The sequence below is a fragment of the Prionailurus bengalensis genome, chromosome X (assembly GCF_016509475.1).
Source record: "Prionailurus bengalensis isolate Pbe53 chromosome X, Fcat_Pben_1.1_paternal_pri, whole genome shotgun sequence".
Classification (NCBI taxonomy): domain Eukaryota; kingdom Metazoa; phylum Chordata; class Mammalia; order Carnivora; family Felidae; genus Prionailurus; species Prionailurus bengalensis.
Genome location: NC_057361.1, coordinates 47,552,392 through 47,576,711, shown reverse-complemented (window position 1 = coordinate 47,576,711; position 24,320 = coordinate 47,552,392). Strand labels below are relative to the sequence as shown.

General features: G+C 36.9%; 1 protein-coding gene across 1 annotated transcript in view; it reads left to right on the top strand.

Moving 5' to 3' along the window:
- The window catches only part of WNK3 (WNK lysine deficient protein kinase 3), a 163,891-nt gene that overhangs the window by 24,517 nt on the left and 115,054 nt on the right, over positions 1-24,320 (top strand). Inside the window, exons 5-9 of the mRNA XM_043569773.1 lie at positions 1,243-1,331; positions 5,235-5,454; positions 12,578-12,872; positions 13,703-13,896; positions 13,993-14,142. Of these exons, the coding sequence (XP_043425708.1) occupies positions 1,243-1,331; positions 5,235-5,454; positions 12,578-12,872; positions 13,703-13,896; positions 13,993-14,142 (948 nt within the window). The remainder of the gene's footprint in view (positions 1-1,242; positions 1,332-5,234; positions 5,455-12,577; positions 12,873-13,702; positions 13,897-13,992; positions 14,143-24,320) is intronic.

Sequence of the window (24,320 nt, the reverse complement as noted above, 5' to 3'; positions counted from 1 at the left end):
AAAGGTCAAAGAGGAGTTTTTGTATAAGTAGAATGATGTAACACCATTTTCTGAATGGTGATTTTATTATTTCATATTAAAATCACAAAAATGCCATATCACAATTCACATTTCCATCTGTATTAAAGTTTCTTGAGTTTGAGATCCAAATTAACTCCTAATCTCACCAGGTTTATCTAGTATATGATACTGGGCTTTCTGATTCTGCATCCTGTGAAGTAGTGTGACAGACCCAGAACTAGGTTTTAGATTGCCTTATTCCATGACAATTATTCTATCATATCTTTCTCCTTCTAGATTAATTTGGAGTTTTCTATTAAATGACTGTAATGATTATTTTCTGAAATCTAAAACTCATAATTTAAGAGTAATAGAATGTAAAATAAGCATATTCAGGCAGCTAACATTGTTACAGAAACATTTTGAATTGTCTAGACCTTACTAATTTTTTAATGCATTCCTAGAACCTGTTGATTAGCTTGAGGTTCTCTCAATATTTTAGTATTGCTTAATGATAAAAATAATACAGATTTCTCAAAAGTTTATATATGTGTGTATATATATTTTGCATAATACATATATTTTTTTTAATGTTTATTTTTGAGAGAGACGCACAGAGCATGAGTTGGGGAGGGGCAGAGAGAGAGAGGGAGACACAGAATGTGAAGTAGGCTCCAAGCTCTGAGCTGTCAGCACAGAGCCCGGTGCGGGGCTCAAACCCACAAATTATGAGATCATGACCTGAGCCAAAGTCAGATGCTTAACCGACTGAGCAACCCAGGCGCCCCTATACATACATAATATATTGTCCATTGCTTCTAGCTCTTCTGGAAGACTCGTTTATTATAGTTTGTTAATTGGGGTTATACTTGTATGTACATTTTGAGATCCAATTTTTTCCATACTTAATGTTTCAATATGAGAATTTTCTGTTATTAAATACTTTGAGAACATTTTTAGTTTTTGGATAACATGAGCATATATATATCACATAATTTATGTAACATCACCTCTGTTGTTGGAAATTTAGATTGTTTACAAGTCTCCACTGTTATTTGTAGACTATTAGAACTATGACAAAATCTTTGTCAAAAAATTGTTAAACTGTATGTATATATTTACCTTACTTAAAGCTTGAATATTTTAGTTTAGTGGTCAAAATTTATTATTTTAATAAGCATCCTGTTGACTTAGGCTTTCCATTGCTTATTTTGTGACTAGAAACCATTTTTCATTTCTCAGGGCATAAAGCCAGCCAGTTTCAATAAAGTCACTGATCCTGAAGTGAAAGAAATCATTGAAGGGTGTATTCGTCAAAACAAATCAGAAAGGTGGGTACAAATGTAGCAAAATGACATAACTGATAGATACATTAAACTCTTATCTTGGACTGGGTCATTTTCTAACTTTTGAATAATACTGAGTATTACTTTTGAGTAGAACACAAACTGTACTGTATTGAGTGAAGTATATCAGTGCATGTTGCTTGCCATTTTGGACTTTGATATCATGTGCTCAATTTTTCTTGAACTGAAATTTGGGTTTTGTTTGTGTGTGTTGTGGCAAATTTTCATCACCTTCAGCCATCAGTTTAACAGTCATTTGAGCCCCCCAGTTTAATTTGTTTCTAACAGTTGATAGTAGAGAGTTTCTGCAGTGTCACCTTCAGGTAAGTACTCAAATGGTTGGGCCCCCAGGTTAATTTGTTTCTAACAGTTGATGGTAGAGAGCTGTGTTACCTTCAGGTAAGAACTTAAATGATTTTTTATGATAGCTTAAAAAAATTGACCATCAACTCACTGGATGTTTTTTATTTATAGACCATATATCCTTGGGTCATGATAATGGTAAAGTGGATAGGGCTATTTTTTTCAAGAAGTAGTATTCTAGATGGGCGCCTGGGTGGCTCAGTTGGTTAAGCATCTGACTGTGGCTCAGGTCATGATTTCACAGTTTGTGGGTTTGAGCCCCACATTGGGCTCTGTGCTGACAGCTCGGAGCCTGGAGCCTGCTTCGGATTCTGTGTCTCCCGCTCTCTGCTCCTTCCCTGCTAATGTTCCATCTCTCAAAAAAAAAAAAAAAAAATTAAAGAAGTAGTATTCTAGATTTATTTGTATCAATTTTTTTTATGGACGCATCCCTTTAGTTTTAGCTTATATTTCCCATTAATTTGAGCTTAGGACAGTTGCCGAGTTAAATCAGTAGGTTAAATTTTTTATTTTTTACCTCCTTATTGGTTATGATTAATGAAGGTGATAGGTCTTTTATAGAAGTTATTTTCACCCACATTTTATTGACTGTCCCCCGTTTTTATTAGTTTTCTAAGTTCAGTGTTGTATATCTGAGAATATATAAAGCCACTAAGGTAAAACCTGTTTAATTATAGCTTTATTATAAAACATTGGTGTTTGTACCAACAGGCTATATCTAGGTAGTTATATATTTTAATTATGATAAAATATGCATAACTTAAGATTGACCATTTTAATCATTTTTAGGTATACAATTCAGTGGCATTAAGTATATTCACATTGTTGTATACAACCACACAGCTTTGTATTTACAGAACCTTTTCATCACCCAAACAGAAACTCTGTACCTATTACATAGTACCTCTCCATTCCTTTTCCCCTCAACACCTAGTAACATTTATTCTACTTTTGTCTCTATGAATTTGTTTATTCTAGGTACCTCATATAAGTGAAATCATACAATAATTTGTCTTTTTGTGGCTGGTTATTTAACCTAGCATAGTGTTTTCAAGGTTGATCCATGTTGCAGCCTGTATCAGAATGTCCTTTTTAAGGAAGAAACACATACATGCCCATTTTGTGTATCCATTAGTCTGTTGATGGACACTTGGGTTATTTCTACCTTTTGGTTATGATGAATAGTGTTGCATGGATATTGGTGAATAAGTATTTGCTTGAATCCCTGTTTTCAGTTCTCTTCATTATATACCTAGGAGTGGAATTACTGGATTGTATGGTAATACTGTTTAATTCTTTGGATAACCACCAGTTTTTTTTCACAGTGACTGCACCATTTTGTATTCCTTCCACTAACATATGAAGGTTCCGGTTTTTCAACATCCTCACCAATACTCGTTATTTTCCATTTTTTAATGGTTACGAATTGGTATCTCATTGTGGTTTGGATTTGCATTTTCCTAATGACTAATGATGTTGAGTATCTTTTCACGTGGTTATTTTCATGTGGTTATTGGCCATTTGTATATCTTCTTTGGAGGAGTGTCTGTTCAAGTCCTTTTCCCTTTTTAAAGTTAGGTTGATGGGGTGCCTGGGTGGCACAGTCAGTTAAGCGTCCGACTTCAGCCAGGTCACGATCTCGCGGTCCATGAGTTCGAGCCCCGCGTCGGGCTCTGGGCTGATGGCTCGGAGCCTGGAGCCTGTTAATGATTCTGTGTCTCCCTCTCTCTCTGCCCCTCCCCCGTTCATGCTCTGTCTCTCTCTGTCCCAAAAATAAATAAACGTTGAAAAAAAAAATAAAAAAAAAATAAAGTTAGGTTGTTAATGTTTTTGTTGTGGCCATTTTTAAGTTGTAAGAGTTTAGGCATACTTTTTAAAAAATGAGACTGAAAATACAGTTGACCCTTGAACAACAAACAGTACAGTACTGTAAATGTATTTTCTCTTCCTTATGGTTTTCTTAATAATGTTTTCTTTAGTTTATTGTAAAAATACAGTATATAATACATATGCAAAATACGTGTTAATCAACTGTATGTTATTGGTAAGGCTTCTGATCAATAGAACTATTAATAGTTAACTATTAATAGTTAAGTTTTGGGGGAGTTAAGAGTTAGACACAGATTTTCAACTGAGGTTCGCACCCTAACCCCCCATAGTGTTCAAGGGTCAGTTGTATGATGTTGAAGTAGCCATTTTAGTTTGGATTCTGATTATTGCTTTTACAGCATTTTCATTGTGAACTGTTATCAGAGAACATTGGAATATTCAGAAGGATTCATAGCATATTAGTGTATTAGAGCATAAGCTTCTACATCAGACCAAGATTCAAATGTGGATTCATACTTAGCCAGTGTGATCTTGAGTAAGTTACTTAACTGTTCCTCAAAACAGGTCTTACTTTGGTGATTAAAAAGATAATGCATATAAAATACCTAACAGAGTAATAAGTATTTAATGGTGTCTTTTGGTGCTATTGCTGTAATTATTCCTTAGTAAAAATACCTAGGGAAATTTTTCATTGAGAGGCAGAGGGCTTTAACTTGGTTGTGCCTTCTTAAACACATCTTACCTTAGCCTTAAAACTAATTAGTATGAGGAAGCTTACTCTTTTTATAATACTCTCTTAGTTATGTATTTGTCTCAATCAGTAAAATGATCAGAAGGGTTGAAAATCCTCAAGTTACAGGATACCATGCTATTAATGTACTTTATCTGTTTTAAGTAGTGTGAGAGGTTTTCTACATAGACATTGGTTTTGGTTCTCTCTGACCTGTAATATAGATACATTAGATATTATATATCGGTTTTAGAAATTGGTGAAAGCAAAGGAAATTAACTGTCCTGAGCTTGTAAAAGAATCTTTTGAACCCCTGTCCTTTTTTTCCTCTTCAGAGATGGTTAATTCCTAATACTAGGTTAGAGGCACATCCACTGCATGTATACTTTGGCCTAAAATACTAGACCTACATATTTTAAGAAAACTATGGGACTTTGCAGAACTAAATTAGTATCATTCATGGCATTCTCTAAAGAGTAAAGTACACTAACTTGACTATTGTTAATGGAGTCAACGACTTCTATTTATAACATTTGTAAAATAGTTTGAATTTATGGTTTACTTTAGAGTTTATATATCTGGAAGTTTTTAGTTGCTTTTGCTGACAGTCTATTGTTTGAGTTTTAGTAACTTAAGCCAGTGGCTTAGGGAAACTAGTCACTCTACCCAACATATACTATAGCACTGCTTCAGTTCTCTAGGCATACAGTATCTAGATGTGTTGTTGATAACAATCTTTAATTAAGGTGACTTTAAGTGTATGTTAGGTGGGATTTCTTTGCATTCTTGGTAATAATGAGTTGGATATAAGATTTGGTTTTTAACAAAGCAGGGTAATGGTTTAATTAATAGAAGTTTTAAAATAAGATTGTTATTTTGATGTAATTAATATTTACTAATTAAGGGTTCTATATCTTGTTTGTGATTGGAAAAATTGATAATGAGATATGTATTTTGTTTATTAGGTTGTCTATCAGGGACCTATTAAACCACGCATTTTTTGCTGAGGATACAGGACTGAGGGTGGAGTTAGCAGAGGAAGATGACTGCTCTAATTCGTCCCTGGCTTTAAGACTCTGGGTTGAAGACCCTAAAAAATTGAAAGGCAAACACAAAGACAATGAAGCTATTGAATTCAGTTTCAATTTAGAAACGGATACATCTGAGGAAGTAGCATATGAAATGGTAAGTGAATCCTACCACTATTCTCCACACCCCCCAACCAATGCTGCCCTTTATAGTATCAGGGTTGATTGATTCCTTTCTCCTTATTGCTTTCTTTCCTCTCGTTTTCTCCTTTTCTTTATTTAAGTTATTTTATTGTGAAATGTGTCTTTACAGAAGAGTATATTAAATTTGTATGTAGAGTATAAAGAATAATAAAATGCTACTTTTATTAAGAAATAGAACACAACTGATACCTTTGAAGCCACCTGTATGCCCCTCCCAGTTGTATTCCCTTCCCTAATCACTACAGGTAATATCTACCCTGGCTTTTGTGTTACTTATTCCTTCCTTTGTTTTTCATTATAGTTTATCTAAGTAATATATTGTTTTGTTTTAGAAACCTGAGTGGCAAGCCCACACCTAGGTGATTACTGAAGTTACTATTAGGTGAAGATGGCCAGGATAGCCAACTGAATAGTCTCTCAGTCATAGTCTGCCTTCAGTTTCCCTAAGCATTTACAAGAGGGGAAGTCAATAGGTGAGGTCATGATTAAATTTAGGGAAATACACACATGGCTCACTAGTCAGGTCACCAGTGGGCTGTTGTATGGACCAGAAATTAGTTGTGTGGTTACAATATGGTTTGATGGGGCGTGGGCCTCTCTGACTTCTCTACTTCTAATCTCCTCATGATCCCTCTCCCCACAGAGCAGATGACAACAGAGAACTTCTGTGGGGTTGAATGTGCGTCCACACCAGATCCAGGCTGCTACAGTGCTTGGAGGGAAGGCATACAGGAGCTTTGACAGCACATGGTCAGATTAGCCAAGTACAGATAGTCTGAGCCAGGTTAATCTGGACATCCTGTCCTTGGGTTAAAAAGAGGGATGGAACATTGACAGTGGGGATCTTGGAGATGATAGCCTTTAACGTGTCTATTTTTATAGTCATACTGTTTTGATCTGGAATGATTGCCTTGGACATCTGGTGCACAACTATTATTCTGATATTTCTCTTTACTATCTTTATAGACTCCTCTTCCTCTCTGTTGGGTTTCATGTTTCCTAAATCTCATGTCTTTCTCTTTCTTGGCTTACCCTATTGTTTTAGTGGCACACTTCCTCTGCCTGCTTCTTAAAGAAAGGGTATGAGAGGTAAATTCTTTGAGATTTGCATGTATGAAAATATTTTTATTCTATATTCATATTTAATTGATTGGCTGGCTATGGCATTTTAGGTTGCATTTAGAAAAATTTTAGACTCATTGTTCCATGCTTTTCTAGCTTTCAATATTAATATTGAGAAGTATAAAGTTGTTCTGTTTTCAGAATCTTTTGCATGTGATCCATTTTTTGCTCTCTGGAAGTTTGTAATAGTTTCTATTTCTTTTTTCAGTATTCTAAAATTTCAGTGATGTGTCTTTTTTTAATTTAATTTTTATTTTTTAAAAATTTACATCCAAATTAGTTAGCATATAGTGAAACAATAATTTCAGAAGTAGATTCCTTAATTGCCCTTACCCATTTAGCCCATCCCCCTTCCCACAACCCCTCTAGTAACCCTCAGTTTGTTCTCCATATTTATGAGTCTCTTCTGTTTTGTCCCGCTCCCTGGTTTTATATTATTTTTGTTTCCCTTCCCTTATGTTCATCTGTTTTGTCTCTTATAGTCCTCATATGAGTGAAGTCATATGATTTTTGTCTTTCTCTGACTGACTAATTTCACTTAGCAGAATACCCTCCAGTTCCATCCACGTTGCAAATGGCAAGATTTCATTCTTTTTGATTGCCGAGTAATACTCCATTGTATATATATACCACATCTTCTTTATCCATTCATCCATCGATGGACATTTGGGCTCTTTCCATACTTTGGCTATTATTGATATTGCTGCTATAAACATGGGGGTGCATGTGTCCCTTCGAAACAGCACACCTGTATCCCTTGGTTAAATGCCTCGTAGTGCAATTGCTGGGTTGTAGGGTAGTTCTATTTTTAGTTTTTTGAGGAATCTCTATGCTGTTTTCCAGAGTGGCTGCACCAGTTTGCATTCCCACCAACAATGCAAAAGAGATCCTCTTTCTCCACATCCTTGCCAACATCTGTTGTTGCCTGAATTGTTAATGTTAGCCATTCTGACAGGTGTAAGGTGGTATCTCATTGTGGTTTTGATTTGTATTTCCCTGATGAGTAATGTTGAGCATTTTTTCATGTGTCGGTTGGCCATATGGATGTTTTCTGTGGAGAAGTGTCTATTCATGTCTTTTGCCCATTTGTTCCCTGGATTATTTGTTTTTTGGGTGTTGAGTTTGATAAGTTCTTTATAGATTTTGTATACTAACCCTTTATCTGATACGTCATTTGCAAATATCTTCTTCCATTCTTTCAGTTGCCTTTTAGTTTTGCTGATTGTTTCCTTCGCTGTGCAGAAGATTTTTATGTTGATGAGGTCCCAGTAGTTCATTTTTGCTTTTGTTTCCCTTGCCTCCGGAGACGTGTTGAGTAAGAAGTTGCTGCGAGCAAGATCAAAGAGGTTTTTGCCTGCTTTCTTCTCGAGGATTTGGATGGCTTCCTGTCTTAATTGAGGTCTTTCATCCATTTTGAGTTTATTTTTGTGTATGGTGTAAGAAAGTGGTCCAGGTTCATTCTTCTGCATGTCGCTGTCCAGTTTTCCCAGCACCACTTGCTGAAGAGACTGTCTTTATTCCATTGGATATTCTTTCCTGCTTTGTCAAAGATTGGTTGGCCATATGTTTGTGGGTCCATTTCTGGGTTCTCTATTCTGTTCCATTGATCTGAGTGCCTGTTCTTGTGCCAGTACCATATTGTCTTGATGGTTACAGCTTTGTAGTATAGCTTGAACTCTGGGATTGTGATGCCTCCTGCTTTGGTTTTCTTTTTCAAGATTGCTTTGGCTATTCGGGGTCTTTTCTGGCTCCATACAAATTTTAGGATTATTTGTTCTAGCTCTGTGAAGAATTCTGGTGTTATTTTGATAGGGATTGCATTGAATATGTAGGTTTCTTTGGGTAGTATCGACATTTTAACAATATTTGTTCTTCCTATCCAGGAGCATGGAATCTTTTTCCATTTATTTGTGTCTTCTTCAATTTCTTTCATAAGCTTTCTATAGTTTTCAGTGTATAGATTTTTCACCTCTTTGGTTGATTTATTCCTAGGTATCTTATGGTTTTTGGTGCAACTGTAAATGGGATCGATTCCTTGATTTCTCTTTCTGTCAGTTCATTGTTGGCGTATAGGAATGCAACCGATTACTGTGCATTGATTTTATATCTTGCAGCTATCCTGAATTCATGAATCAGTTCTAGCAGTTTTTTGGTGGAATCTTTTGGCTTTTCCGTATAGAGTATCATGTCATCTGTGAAGAGTGAGAGTTTGACCTCCTCCTGGCTGATTTGGATGCCTTTTATTTCTTTGTGTTGTCTGATTGCAGAGGCTAAGACTTCCAATACTGTGTTGAATAACAGTGGCGAGAGTTAGACATCCCTGTCTTGTTCCTGATCTTAGGGGGAAAGCTCCCAGTTTTTCCGCATTGAGGATGATATTAGTATTGGGTCGTTCATATATGGCTTTTGTGATCTCGAGGGGATCGAAAGCCATCTATCATGCTAATGGTCAACAAAAGAAAACTGGAGTAGCCATACTTATATCAGACAATCTAGACTTTAAAATAAAGTGATGTGTCTTGATTTGAGTCTATTTTCATCTACTTTGTTGGTTCTCAGTGGACCTTTCCAATCTGTCAACTCATATCCTTTAGTTTCTGGGAAGTTTCTTGAAGTATTTTATTGATCATTTCTCCCCATTTTTTTCTTTCTGGAACTATTAGCATTTGGATATTGGACCTTTTGGACTAATTCTCCACTGTTCTTTCTTTTCTATTTTCCACCTTTATTGTCCTTTTATTCTCCTTTCTGGCAGATATTATCAACTTTATTTTCTAACCCATCGAGTTTTTCATTTCTGTTATCATGGTTTTAATTTTAAGAGTTCCTATTCATTTTTTGGTCTGTTCCTTCCTTAGAGTAAACATCTTGTTCTTTGTTTTGTTGAGGCAATATTATCGCACCTCTCTGTAACATTTGTAAAAAAAGTGTTTCTGACGTTTTTCTACCTGTGTAGTCTCTTTTCTCCAAATTGCTGTTTTACCTTTGTTGGTTTTATACGGTCTTCTTGTTAGAGGCTTTTCTCATATTTCTGGTAATTCTTGACTCGCTGCTCATGATTAATAGACTATAGGAGACTATATATGTTTTCTGTTGCTGTGTAACAAATTACCACAAATTTAGTGACTTAAAGTAACACCCATTTATTAATTCAGTTCTGGAGGTCAAAAGTCCTAGTGGGCTTCACTGTAGTCTCTGCTTAGGATCTCACAGGCTGAAATTAAGGTGTTAGCAGCCAGGGTTCTTATCTGGAGGTACTGTGGGCATATCTGCTTATGAGTTTTTGGCAGAATTCAATTCTATATAGTTGTAAGACAGAGGCCCCCGTTTCCTTGCTGGCTGTTAGGTGGTAGTCACTTTCCACTCCTAGAGGCTGCTTTTCAGTCCCTTCCTGTGTCCTCACTCCATCTTCAAAGGCAGCAATGACATGTTGAATCCCTAGTCACCAGCTGGTAAAAGGCTCACCCAGATAATGTCCCTATTTTAAGGTCACCTGTTCATAGCAAAATAATGGGACTGATCTCTCCTCATATTCATAGGTTTGAGGATTACGATGGGACATCTTTGAGGGGCCATAATTTGTGTTCTACAGAAACTTAGAAGCCCATTGGATGATGTGATTGCTTGTATCAGACTTGTTAATGTTCACCTCTACGGTGGGCCTTTAATTAAGGAATCTCTGACATCAATATTTGTAGGTCTGTATTCTTGAATTGGTCAGATTCCCCCAGAGAATCATCTTTCAGTGTCCTTCCTGAAGGGTAGGGGCTGGTTACTGGTATTTTGGTAGCCAAGTGGGGGAAACGGCTGAGGGTTTCTGCATATGGCATTCAGTGTGCATATTGTCATTTAATCTTACTTTCTACATGGTAGCTTTACCGTCAACTGTGCCTGGTGTTCTATAGTCCAGAGATCCTCTCTTTTACCCTCTCTAGAGAACAAAACTCCAGGCTTCTTGGGGAGGGGAGAATCAATCACCCAAAGGTGTGGAATGGAGGAAGGGGCACAGGGATCCAAATATTTAAGTGCTTCTCACACCAGTGCCAGAACAGGTATTGCCAGTTCCTGTGCCTTGTGAATATTTTTCAGTATAAATGATAATGATTCTCCGCTTTCCCTAGTTCACCATTTTCAGGTCTTCTAGGTCACTTAATCTGTTTTAGTTCACCATTTTCAGGTCTTCTAGGTCACTTAATCTGTTTTCCACATTCTGGAGTGTCCAAAATGTTGTTGCTGTTGTTTTACTCTTATTCTCCCTGTTCTTGTGGGTTTATAACTTAAAAATCCATTTAGTATGGGGATTTTTTTAGCGCTTTTGGAGGGAGTGAAATTAAATATATGGATTCCATCTAACATTTTAATCATCTTTCAACTACCACGAAATTTTCCTGAGTCTTCAGACCCACAAGGCATACTTTAAAAAACAGATTGTAGGACTGAGAATGATATGCCATGCCACCTCCTCAAGTCATCTTTCTGCTCCTCAGCCCCGCTCTTCTCAGACAGCAAGCCTTTAACTTCTCTCACACTTCTAACAGCTGGTAAGATGTAGTACTTTGCTGTGAGCAGATTTACCTTTGCCTGGAGTGTGGATCTCTAAACTTCATCTCCACCTCCCTTAATAGCCAGCAAGTTCCTTTTTTGTTTGTTTGTTTTAATTCAAGTCAGAGTTTACCTTCCTCTGTGATGCTTTCTTATCTTTTCCCTTTAGGGCTTTTATAGCAGCTTAAAGCTTTCTACCTTACTTTAAGTTAAATATGTACCATCTTACCACCAGATTTTGTGCTCATACAGGACAAACGACCAGTGTAATAACTTCAATGTCTCTGGAGTCCAGTACTGGGCACATTGTAGGCACTTAATGTTGTTGAATAAGAAACCTTTTAATCTTTCACAAACCTTAATGACAGTCATAAATTAACTGTAATAAGACTGCATGTACTGAAACATCAAGTTATTTGTTTGTTTTGGTTAAAGCCACAATTCTTTTAACAATACTTGGTAGTGGTATTTTTCTTATGCTTATTAAAGGCTCTACATTTATGTATGTCTAAGAAAGAAAATAGAAGGTGGGCCTGGGTAGCTCATTCGGTTGGGTGTCTGACTTCGGCTCAGGTCATGATCTCACAGTTTGTGAGTTCAAGCCCCGTGTCGGGCTCTATGCTGACAGCCTGGAGCCTGCTTCTGATTCTGTGTCTTCCTCAGTCTCTCTCCCACTCTCCTGCTCACGCTCCGTGTTTCTCTCTCTCTCTCTCTCTCTCTCTCTCTCTCTCTCTCTCAAAAATAAATAAACATTAAAAAGAAAGAACCTAGATGTACATTGAAAATATTGAGGGGCGCCTGGGTGGCTCAGTTAGTGAAGTGTTCCACTCTTGGTTTCGGCTCAGTTCATGATCTCACAGGTTCATGAGTTTGAGCCTTATGTCAGGCTCTGCACTGACAGTGTGGAGCCTGCTTGGGATTCTCCCTCTCTCTCTGCCCTTCCCCTGCTCACATGCACTCTGTCTCCCTGTCTACCTCTCAACATAAAGTTGTATAAAAAATTATTTAAAATTTTTTTAATGTTTATTCATTTTTGAGGGGGGGGTGTGGAGGGGCAGAGAGAGAGTGAGACACAAAATCTGAAGCAGGCTCCAGGCTCTGAGCTGTCAGCACAGAGCCTGATGTAGGGCTCGAACCCACGAAACTGTGAGATCGTGACCTGAGCCAAGTCAGATGCTCAACTGACTAATCCACCCAGGCACCCCTGTATAAAAAATTATTTAATTACTATGATATACACCTGAAACTATGTCAATTATATTGAATTGAAACAAAAAGAATATGTAAACAAATTAGCTGTTATTTAATGGCATTTGCAATTTGGGAGTGCAAAATAACTCTGCTGGTAAAAAAAAAAAGTTAAAAATCTTAAATGTTAAAGATGTAGTTTGCTTATTATGTTTTGTTTGTAGGTCAAGTCAGGATTCTTCCATGAAAGTGATTCCAAAGCTGTTGCTAAGTCCATTAGAGACCGGGTCACCCTGATAAAGAAGACAAGGGAGAAGAAACCAGCTGGCTGTTTGGAAGAACGCAGGGATTCCCAGTGCAAGTCTGTGGGGAATGTACTCCCTCAGCACCAGAATACAACTTTGTCCCCTGCTCCTGCTCAGCACACAGGGGCTGAATGTGAAGAAACTGAAGTTGATCAGCATGTTCGACAACAGTTTCTACAAAGAAAACCACAGCAGCACTGCTCCTCTGTTACAGGTAGTAGTCCTAATTTATAAAAGTAAACAAACGTGTGATTGTGTTCTCTTATCTTGAAATAGTACTTTTGTGCTTTTCAAAGAATTCTATTATCCATCATTTCATCAGTCCTTTTACAAACTCCCTGAAATAGACAAGCCAGCCTAGTTATCTTATTTTAAAATTAAGAAACTGTTTTGTTACATGACTTGTCCAAAGTGCTAATTGAATAAGAGCTATAATATTTTTACCATTTTTAAAGGTCTAATGTAAATCCTTAAATAAAGAATATTTGGAACTAAAGGGAAAATTTATTTTTTAAGGAGGAATTTTCTAGACTTTAAGATCCTTTGTTTTTAGACTCAAGTATAAAATTATTGTAGTTCCTTTAATTTTTCTGCTATAATACATTCTCTTCTCTAGAAGGACATAGTATTTTCTTTTCTTTTTTTAGTTTTTTCATAGTAATAACCAATTGTTCTGTAAAGATAGTATTTTCTAGCCAGGGTCTAAGAGAATGAGTATATGACCCTTAGATTTTACTGAAATCCTAATGGTAAGTATAGATTAGTTAGGGATTTACATGAAATGGCCAGCAAATGGAGTTGATTTTTATGTGAGTCTTTGTTTTTAGGTTTGCTTTACTAAGAAAATTTTAGTTCTACTACAATGTCAGCATGGAGAGTTTACATGATGGTTTTTGGTTAATTGTATAGTGTGCATATTTTATTTCAAGTTGTCTTGGGTTGTCAGAGTAAAAGAAAATATAAAACACTTATTATTTCCCATGTCATTTAGACCTTGTGCTTCAAGTTTTTCCTTCTACCTGTTGCTTCTTTTCTTTGTCATAGGTGACAATTTGTCTGAGGCAGGAGCTGGATCTGCTATACACTCAGATACTTCAAGTCATCCCAGTGTGGCCTATTCCTCAGACCAGAAGATGGGTTCTCAAGTGGTTTCCAACATCCCACAGGCTGAAATAAATGTTCCAGGGATGATTTATCCATCCCAGCAGCGAGTAGGACATTACCAGCAGATTTCAGGGGTAAAGTGAACTGTTACATTTTTAAATATATAATCCATATATTTACTGTAAATGGGAGAGTTTATCTTTAACATATTTTTTTTTCTTATTTAACAGCTGCAACAGCAGCCAGAGCTGTCTCAGCCCCACATTTTGCCTTTGGTTCAAGGTCAGTCCACTGTTTTGCCTGTACATGTCCTTGGACCTCCAGTTGTCTCACAACCCCAGGTTTCCCCATTAACTGTCCAGACGGTCTCACAGGTAAAGGTAAGGTGTATTTTAGAGGTTCTGTATTCTGTTAAATGTATTTAACACTGCCTAGATTTCCTCCCTTTCAAAGGCTCTCTTTAATAAATTCAATATAGTTAAATAAAACTCACTGAAAGTTAAAAGTTGTTTATGCCTGAGGATGTGCCTAACATTGTGAAACTAGAATCTTGAGACACTGATTATATTATTGGCAAAGACACTGAGGACACCATATATCGATAAACAAATTTATTTATAAATCAGATCTCTTTCTCTTGGTGATGATGGTTTGTTCTTTGTATTGGACTTTTCTAGCCTGGTTTGAATGTGGAGGGATGTCTTTTGTAGTTAATTAGAAATGATATTTTATAGACAAAATCTTTGGCGCTTTATCTAAATTCTTGGCTTTTTGAAAAATTTTAATTCCAGTATAGTTAAACATACAGTGTGATATTAATTTCAGGCATACAATATAGTGATCCCACACTTCCATGCATCACCCTGTGCTCATCACGACAAGTGAACTCTTTAATACCCTTCATCTATTTCACCCATCCCCCCCTACCCCCACCTGCCTTCTGGTAACCAGAAAGGTTTGTTCTCTGTAATTAAGAGTCTGTTTTCTTAGTTTGTCTCTTTTTTCCTTTGTTTGTTTATGTCATTTCTTTAATTCCACAAATGAGTGAAATCATACGGTATTTGTCTATCTCTGACTGACTTGTATCACTTAGTATTATACCCTCTAGATCCATCCATGTTGTTGTAAACAGCAAGATTTCGTTCTTTATTATGGCCAAATAATATTCCATTGTGTTTATACACACACACACACACACACACACACACACACACTACATCTTTATCCATTCATCTATTGATGGACACTTGGGTTGCTTCCATAATTTTGCTGTTGTAATTAGTTTTGCTATAAACATCAGAGTGCATATATCTTTTTGAATTAGTGTTTTTTGTAATCTTTAGTGGGGAAATACCCAGTAGTGGAATTGCTGGATCATATGATAGTCCTATTTTTAATTTTTTGAGGAAGCTCCATATTGTTTTCCAGAATGGCTGCACCAATTTGTATCCTCATCAACAGTGCAAGGGTGTTCCTTTTTCTCCACATCCTTGCCAACACTTGTTTCATGTGTTTTTGGTTTTAGCCATTCTGACAGGTATGAGGTGATATCTCATTGTAGTTTTGATTTGCATTTCCCTGATGATGAGTGATGTTAATCATCTTTTCATGTGTCTGTTGGCCATCCGTATGTCTTCTTTGGAGAAATGTCTGTTCATGTCTTCCCCCCATTTTCAATTGGATTATTTGTGTGTTTTGGTGTTGAGTTGTATAAGATGTTTATGTATTTTGGATACTGACAGTTTATTAGATCTTGGCTTTTTTTGATTCATGTTTATTTCTGTAGGAGAAATAAGTGTGTCTTTTTGACTCTCAAACTTAGCATTATTCATTTCTGACAAGGAGTAAACAGTGTTTGTAAGAGTTCATATATTGACTATTCTGGTTCCCTAGGTTATGAACTCTGGACACATGGTTCAGCTTTTTTTTTTTTGTTTGCCATCACTGCATTTTCTTTTCTCAACCTCACCAACTCCTACGTGTGCCTTTTGTCTTTGGGAATGAGATGGTCTGAGCTCCTAGGCATTCTCTGTATATGATTCAGTTAGCAGCTGGTGCATCTGTTTCTTTTAAGAGATTGATATATAGTAAGTCACAGTTCATCAAACAGTTTTTAATGACTACCATTTCTATGTATGTAAGATAAAATAAAATATGGTCCATACCCTCAAGGAGTTCACAGTCTTGTAGGAGAAAGCATACACATACTTGACAAATGCCTGATGTATTTAAAACCTGCTGGGGTAAATTTAATCTGATAGAGTTGACAGTGCATTGTATTTGGCTAGTGTTTGGTGATAACATGGTACATATTCATAATTGAGCTCTTGTGGTTTGATATGCCTCTTTCTTAGACTTTCATGCCAAGTGTGTTGAAAGGATGCTTAAATTATCTTAGGTTCAACGACATAAGTATGCAGATATGTGTATTTTAAAATGTGCTCCAAAATTTTTTTAAGTTTCAAAAATTAGTGTAAGAGTATTATTTACTATTTAAAAATAAAGCCTATGAAGTTATAAAGAAGACCATGAAAATCACCTGTTATTTCTCCAGCTAGAGACAACTTTTTGTTTATATTTGTCGATAGAGCCTCTAGATTTGTCTTTTTTCCTATTATACATATATAATTTTGTTTATATACATCTGTATATCACATACATGCTATTTTTTAGACTCACCCCCATATATAGAAGCCACATAAGCAAACATTTTGTTGGTGTCTTTTTATGAATGTGGTGGTTCAAGTTCTAGGAATTATTGCATCCAACCTATATTTATTCAGCCAACTCTCTCTCCTCTTTGGAGATCTTTTATGTTCATTTTAGCTATGATATTGAAATCCTTTTGAGCTTTTTCTTGGAACTTCCAGTGTCTAGTGTGTGAAGGTGTTAGATTCAGTTACTCTGAATCTCTGCCAGGGCTTGAATGAGTTATATAACAAGTGCAGTAAATGAGAAGCCACGAGCAGTATATTATTAGGACTGGTCTCAATCCCTTAGTGTATTCAACTAGTATTTACTCGTGGTATTAAAGATTTTTATAGGACTAATACCAGTACCTTTTTGATAGCTTACTGAACTTTTTAGAACATAGCATTATTTTATCTATCATTTTGTCTGGGAGAGTCCCATTAAAATGGGCATGGCATATGCATTTATAATTTGAATTTTCCTTGCACCACAACCAGGAACTGCAGCTGAACTTTGAAACAGATGGACAAACTTCAGCCCAACATATGACTTTAGACTTGTCAGTTACTGGAGTTCCACAACCAGTCTTTTCTGCAGTTTCTCCTCAGACATTGTCTGCTTCACGAATGATTTCCCAGTATCCAAAATTGGTCTTCAACTTGAGCCTGGCCCTAGAAATGGAAATCAGGAATTAACCAAATCACCAGATTCTAATGACTTCTAACTTCTTTTCTTTCTTTCTTTGTTTTTTTTTTTTTTTTTTTTGAGAGAGATAGAGAGCACATGCATGTGGCCGGGGCGGGGGGGGGGGGGGGCAGAGGGAGAGAGAAAGAAAGGGTGGGGGAGAGAGAGAATCCCAAGCAGGTTCCATGCCCAGTATGGAGCCCGATGTGGGGCTCAATCTCACAACTCTGAGATCATGACCTGAGCTGAAATCAAGAGTCGGATGCTTAACCAACTGAATCACCCAGGCACCCCCAGAATTCTAGTTTATTATTGGTTAATTGTTCTCAAGCTTTGTCAAATAATTCTGCACAATACATGAGCAGTGCACAGAAGGCTGCTGGTACAGTTCAGCTCCCTTCTAATTCCACTGGGGGGTATTCAGGGGCCAATTAGCCTTCACAAAAGATATATTTAGTACCCCACCCATACCCCATAGTACATCAGGAGTCTAGGAGACTCTAGGTTCTTCAGTGCCACAAAGCCAGACTGTGTATTTGAAGAAACCTTGTTTCCAAGCCTCTAGTCAGCAGCAGCCATTAATTTTACAACCTAATATTATGGCATCACTATAAAAAATTGTGCAGTGGGATTGTATTCTGAGAGTGTCTGAAGCTCATGCAAGTCAGCAGCAGTGAAAAGGTGATATTAAAAGTGTGATTCAGTCCCTGCAATGACCCTCTTACTCCATTCAACACACTTTTCCAGGGCCACCTGCAGAACTGCCATCCTTCGCATTGAAGGCTCCTGGGCAGCTGCCATTTGTGATACATCCCCAGAACAAGCTTTTTAGCCATCATAGCCAATTTACCCAATCCAGGCTACAGCACAGTGTGTTTATTCACTGCCAGCCCCAGAATATCTTCTTTGTACTGTACAACCACCAGGCTCACAGTCAACTCATTCTGTGCAGACTTCTTATCCATTCCTGCCTGTGGTACAGGCCTCTTATTTGGCTCCAGCCTAAGGGCATCCTGCTTTTCCAGTGCAACCTCAGGTTTTGTCAGCTTTTCCAGACCAGCCAGCATATATGATCCAAGCAGCTTACTCTGTGCAATCTATAGAACAGTATGCTTACTGGGCACTGCCACTTGAGCATGCCCATTATTCAGCACAAACTGCTTACACCATCTAGACAACTGAACAGGCAACCTACATAACTCAGCAAGTATGCACAGTAAACCCTACCGATAACAAGCACATACATATTGCAAACGCTGCAGATCAGAAGTTACACTCCGTACCACCTTATGTAGTACAGACTTCTGATGAACAAATCTATTTAACACAACCCTAAGGTGGTAATTCTTCAAAGTTGGAGCAAAAGACATTTTTAACATTAATCTTAATCTCCAGTACTCAGCAGCTGCATCACAAGCAGATGTTGGTTTTAGACACCAGCAGCTAAAAACCCACTCAATTAGCATTACATGTCAGAGGGCCATGGAAGGACAACTTCAGCATCCTGCGCAGATGTCCTTCATTCAACAGGCCTCCTCACATGCCCAGATCCAGCCCCCCCCCACTTTATCTACACAGTTTTCACGATCATATCTAACACCAAGCCAGGTTTCTCATTCAGTTTTCATTCAGCATCTGCATATGACTCATTCATCTTATAGAGAAGCACAGAAAAGCCATCAGTTGTCTACTAAAGAAGGTCTTGTAAATCAACAGCAGTCTTTGGGTAGCCACCACGCTGCTTTCCAGCAGCGTTTACCTCATTCACAGGCACCTAACCAAGTTCAGACATTACCAGGTATGTTGAAGGTATGGATAGGGTACGGATTATACCTCCTTTGCAAGAAAACTTGCAACCAGTGGCAATGGAAAAATACATAATGCAGCCCTTAAAGCAGACTCAAGTGCTTCAGCATTAGCAAACATTTCCCCTGAAGAAAACCCTAGTGTAGCACCAGCCAGCATGCATTCAGCAGCAGTCTGCTGTCCAGCCACAGTGGCAACATCTTCTGGCTCAACACTTGTTTTTCGGTCAGCAGAAACACAATTACAACAGCAGACCCTCTGTCAAAGCTCTGGGGTATTTCTTTCAAATCAGCCACCTTCTTCTGCTCATGAACACTTAGTATTCCAGTGCAGGCTTCCACTGTCTTTTAGAGCATTTCTATGTTATAGACACAGTAGCATTTGCAAAGCCAAGAAATTCCAAAGGTAAATCCTCCTGGAGGAAAAATATAGATGATTGTGATTTTTCTGTGATGTTCAAGGGTCAGGGAGATAGTGAGCTAGGTAGAAATGGCATTGTACGGGGAGTCACAGTCCCCATTCCTGGATCTTTTCCTTATTCAGTGCGTGGGCTTGACTCAAGTCTCTGGGGTTTCCTCATCTCTAAAGTTGGAGGGGTTAAACCAGATGATGATAACAAAAAAAAAATATTTGAGCACCTACTTGGGATGTATCAGTGAATAAAACACAAAAATCCCTTCTGGCATTGACTTTTGTTTCCTAATGCAGAGAGACTCTGTTAATAACCTTAATAAAAGGTAAATTTATAATATGGTCCCAGGAGACTGGGGGAAATGTGGAGCAGGGTAAGGAGGAAAGTGGGTTGTAATTTTAAATAAGGTAGTGATCAGGGTAGGCCTCATTGACATTTGAGCAAACATTTGAAGGAGGTGATGTAGCCCACAGTGCACATTCGAGGCAGAGGGAATAAGCAGTGAAAGGCCCTGGAGAAGGAGAGTGTCTGGCATGTTTGAAGAACAGCAAGGAGGCCAGTTAATTCTAAAATGTTAGGAGCCAGTGATTATCTTATTACTCTACATTTATAACACAGCATTTGCCTTTATGAGATGATAGTAATGGACACTATTAAGTGATTCCCAGGTGCCAAATACTGTCTTAATGATTTTACAAGTACTATTCTCACAACTGTATGAATTGTAGCTATCATTACTCCTGTTTTATAGGTAAGGAAACTGAGGTTCACAGAGATTACAGGAAGGTCAGGATTTGAACCCAAACTATTTGGCTGCAAAGGCTGTGCCCTTAATCATTACACCCACCAGCCAGCCTCTTTGTAAGATAGTATCCTCCCTGCCAGAATTGGAGAAGACGGACATGATGACTTCATTGAGATTTAGTTAACTCAGGGGATTGATTGAATTATTTATAGAAAGAAATTGACAATCTAGTATTTTCTTGTTTTTGTGTGTGTATGTGTGTGTGTGGCTGTTTTGTTCTGCTTTAGATAACTCTGAAGACTCTGAATTTATTGAGTTTGGCTAATAAAATGCCTTGAGGTCCTTAGATAAAAGGTGTACTGTCCTGTAGGAATTTTCTATTGATGATATATTAGTATTCCAAACAGCTATTATCTCAAGTACTGTGTATTTTTATAAAATTCCCTCTTCCTCAAGGGTATAAATTATAGTGAATTCCAGTGTGTGCAAGCTGACTCCTAACAGAAACAATCAAGGATTAATAAAGATCTTTGCAGTTGATGGTTCTTCAGACAAAGCATGCTATTCTGGGGTTATTTCTTTAAAAAAATTCTTTTAATGTTTATTTATTTTGAGAGAGAAAGAGAGCGTGAACAGGGTAGGAGCAGAGAGAGAGGGAAACACAGAATCCAAAGCAGGCTCCAGGCTCTGAACTGTCAGCACAGAGCCCGATGCGAGACTCGAACCCACAAACTACGAGATCATGACCTGAGCCGAAGTCAGACGCTTAACCGACTGAGCCACCCAGGAGCCCCTGGGGTTATTTCTTTAGAATAAAGTTCTTCATGAAGTATTTTGGAATGGAATATTCGTTTCTGTAGGTGTGTGCTGTATACTTTCCTTACCTAATTAAAAAAAAATTCCTCAACATTTTATTAAGAAAAATTTCAAAGATAACATAAAAGTTGAAAAATCATAAAGTGAACATCCATATAACCTACCAACTAGATTCTATAGCTAACTTCTGTTGTATTTGCTCAATTACATATCCATCCCTTTATTCACTTATCAATCCATCTCGTTTTTCTGGCACATTTCAAAATTAAAGTTGTTGACATCAGTATACTTCATAAATACTTCAGCATTCATATCATTGGCTAGAACTGAGCATTAATTTTTTTAGTTTATATTTGTATGCAGTAAAATGCATAGATTATAATTCAGTCAGATTTGACAAATGCTTACACTTGTGTTACGCAACCAATTATCAAAATATAGACCAGGTGTTGGCAAACATTTTCTGTAAAGGTATAGGTAGTAACTATTTTAGTTGTTGTGGGCTATAGAGTCTCTGTTACAGCGACTCAACTCTGCTATTACATGCATGAAAATGGCCATAGACAATATATAAAAAAAATGGACATGGCTGTGTTTCAATATAACTGTTCACAAATAGATGGTGTGCCAGCTTTGGCCTGCAGGCTGTAGCTTGTCCACCCAATACAGAATACTGCCATTACTTCAGAAAGCTCCCTCATGACTCTTCCCAGTCAATACTCCCCACACCCCACCAGAGTTGACTGTTGTTGAGTTTTTTCACCTTAGTTTATCCTGTTCTAGATCTTCAGATAATTGGAATCATACAGTGTGTACTCTTGTAGAAGGCTTCTCTCAGTAGATTTTTGAGATTGATCCATATTGTGTGTATCAATAATTTTACTGCAGAGTAATATTCTATTGTATGAATATACCAAATCTGTCCATTTTACTATTCATGAGTACTTGAGTGGTTTCTAGTTTGGGGTTATTAATAATAAAACTGCTGTGAATATTCTTGTATAAGTCTTTTTGTTAACATATGCTTTTATTTCTCCTGAATAATACCTAGGAGTAGAATTGCTGGGCCATGGGATAGGTATTTGTTTACCTTTTTTCCAGATTGGCACTATTTTACAGTAACATCAGCAATATATGAGTGTCACACCCTCACTGACACTAATTTTAGCTATTCTGGTGGGTGTGTAGTGGTATCTTGTAGTTTTAATTTGCATTTCCCTGATGACTGTGTTGTTGAGCACCTTTTCATGTATTTATTGGCCTTTGTGTATTTTTCTTTGTGAAGTGTCTGTTCAAGGCATTTGCCCATTTTACTTTGCCCATTGTAGTTTGCCTTACATTGTTGGCTTGTACAAGTTCTTATATATTCTGGATAATACTAGTCTTTTAGCAAGTATATGTTTTACAGATCTATTCTCCAATCGGTGGATTGCTCATTAATTTTTGTAATGATTTCATTTGACGAAACAGAGTATTTAGTCTTGATGAAGTTGACGAAACAGAGTATTTAATCTTGATGAAGTCTAATTCATCAGAATTTTCTGTTGTGGTTACTTTTTTCTGTGGCCTCAGAAACCTTTGCCTACACCCAAGTTACAAAAATACTCCCTGTTTTATGGTTTTAGGTTTTATGTTGAGGTCTGTAGTCCATCCTACATTAATTTTATGAGTGGTGTGAAGTAGGAGGTCAAAGTTCTTTCTTTTCCCCATATGAATAACCCACTGTTTAAGCTGTTGAAAAGATTTTGTTTTCCCACTGGATTGTTTAGCATCTTGTCCAAAGTAAAATAAACTTATAAATATGAATCTGTTTCTGGGCAATGTATCCTGTTGCATTGATCTAGTTGTCCATCCATTTGCCAGCACCACACTGTCTTGATTAGTGTTGATTTATAATATATCTTGAAGTTAGATAATACAATTCTTTCTACTTTGTTTGCATTTTCAAGATTTCTTTGGATATTCCAGGTCCTTTGCATTTCCATATAAATCTTAGAATTAGATGGACAATTTCTACCAAAAAATGGTGGAATTTTAGTAGGGATTGTTTCAGATCTGTAGATCAATTTGAGGAGATATGACATAACAATATTGAATCTTCCAACCCAGGAAAATGGCATATTTCTTCATTTATTTATATCTTCTATCATTTCTCGGCAATGTTTTGTAGTATGGGGGTTGTGGCACATCATTTGTATGTGTGTGGTGGTAGTGGGAACTCACCTTTGGATAAGCTTATTCCTAATTTATGTTTTGATGAGACTAAAAATGGAATTACTTTTTAAATTACATTTTCCAATTGTTTGCCATTTTTATATAAAGTAAAATTGTTTTTTTCACCTTTTGGGATGAGCACTGGGTGTTGTATGGAAACCAATTTGACAATAAATTTCATATTTAAAAAAACTGTTTTTTTGTCCTTGTACTCTGTGTCTTTATGAAGTTCAATTTATTAGTTCTTGTTCTTTCATTGATTCCTTGAGATTTTCAATGTAAATAATCAAATGCAGACAGTTTTATGTCTTCCCTTATAATCTTTATGTTTTTTATTTCTGTTTTTGCCTTATTGCACTGGCCTCAACCTCTAGTACAATGTTAAATAGCAAAAAAGATACTGGACATTTTTCCTTGTTCCCTGATGTAAGGGAGAAAGTGCTTGATATTTCACCACTAAGTATGCTGTTAGATGTAGGGTTTTCTAGATGACCTTTATCAGATGAAGAATTTCTCTATATTCTCAATTCACTAAAAATATTTTATCCTGAGTGGATGTTGAATTTTGTCAAATGCTTTTTTTCTGCATCTGTTGAAATGGTGACATGACATATGACTAATATGGCTAAATTTACATATACCATTTTACTATTTTTTCTCTTTACCCCTCTGGTTTTTTTTTATTTCTCCTGGCCAAACTTCTTTGGGTAAAAAAAATTTTTTTTAGAATCCAGTTTTAATTATACTATTTTTTTAGCTAAATACTCTTCCTATGTTTTAGCAATTTCTATCAACTTTATTTATCTAGGCATTCTTTTATTGAGATATAATTCATACACCATAAAATTCACCCTTTTAAAGTGTACAATTCTATGATTTTTAGTGTATTCACAAGGTTGTGCAACCATCACCGCTAACTAATTCCAGGATATTCTTGTCACCCTAAAAGAAACGCCCTATCTATTAGCAGTCATTATTCTTTACCCCCACCTCCCCTGCCCCTGCCATTCACTTATCCAATATCTATTTAGTTGCTTATTCTAGACATTTCATATAAATGGAACCATGCTATATATGCCTTTATGGGTCTGGCTTCTTTCACTTATGATAATGTTTTCAGGGTTTATCCATGGGGTAGCATGCATCAGTATTTCATTCCTTCTTACAGCCAAATAATATTCCATTGTATA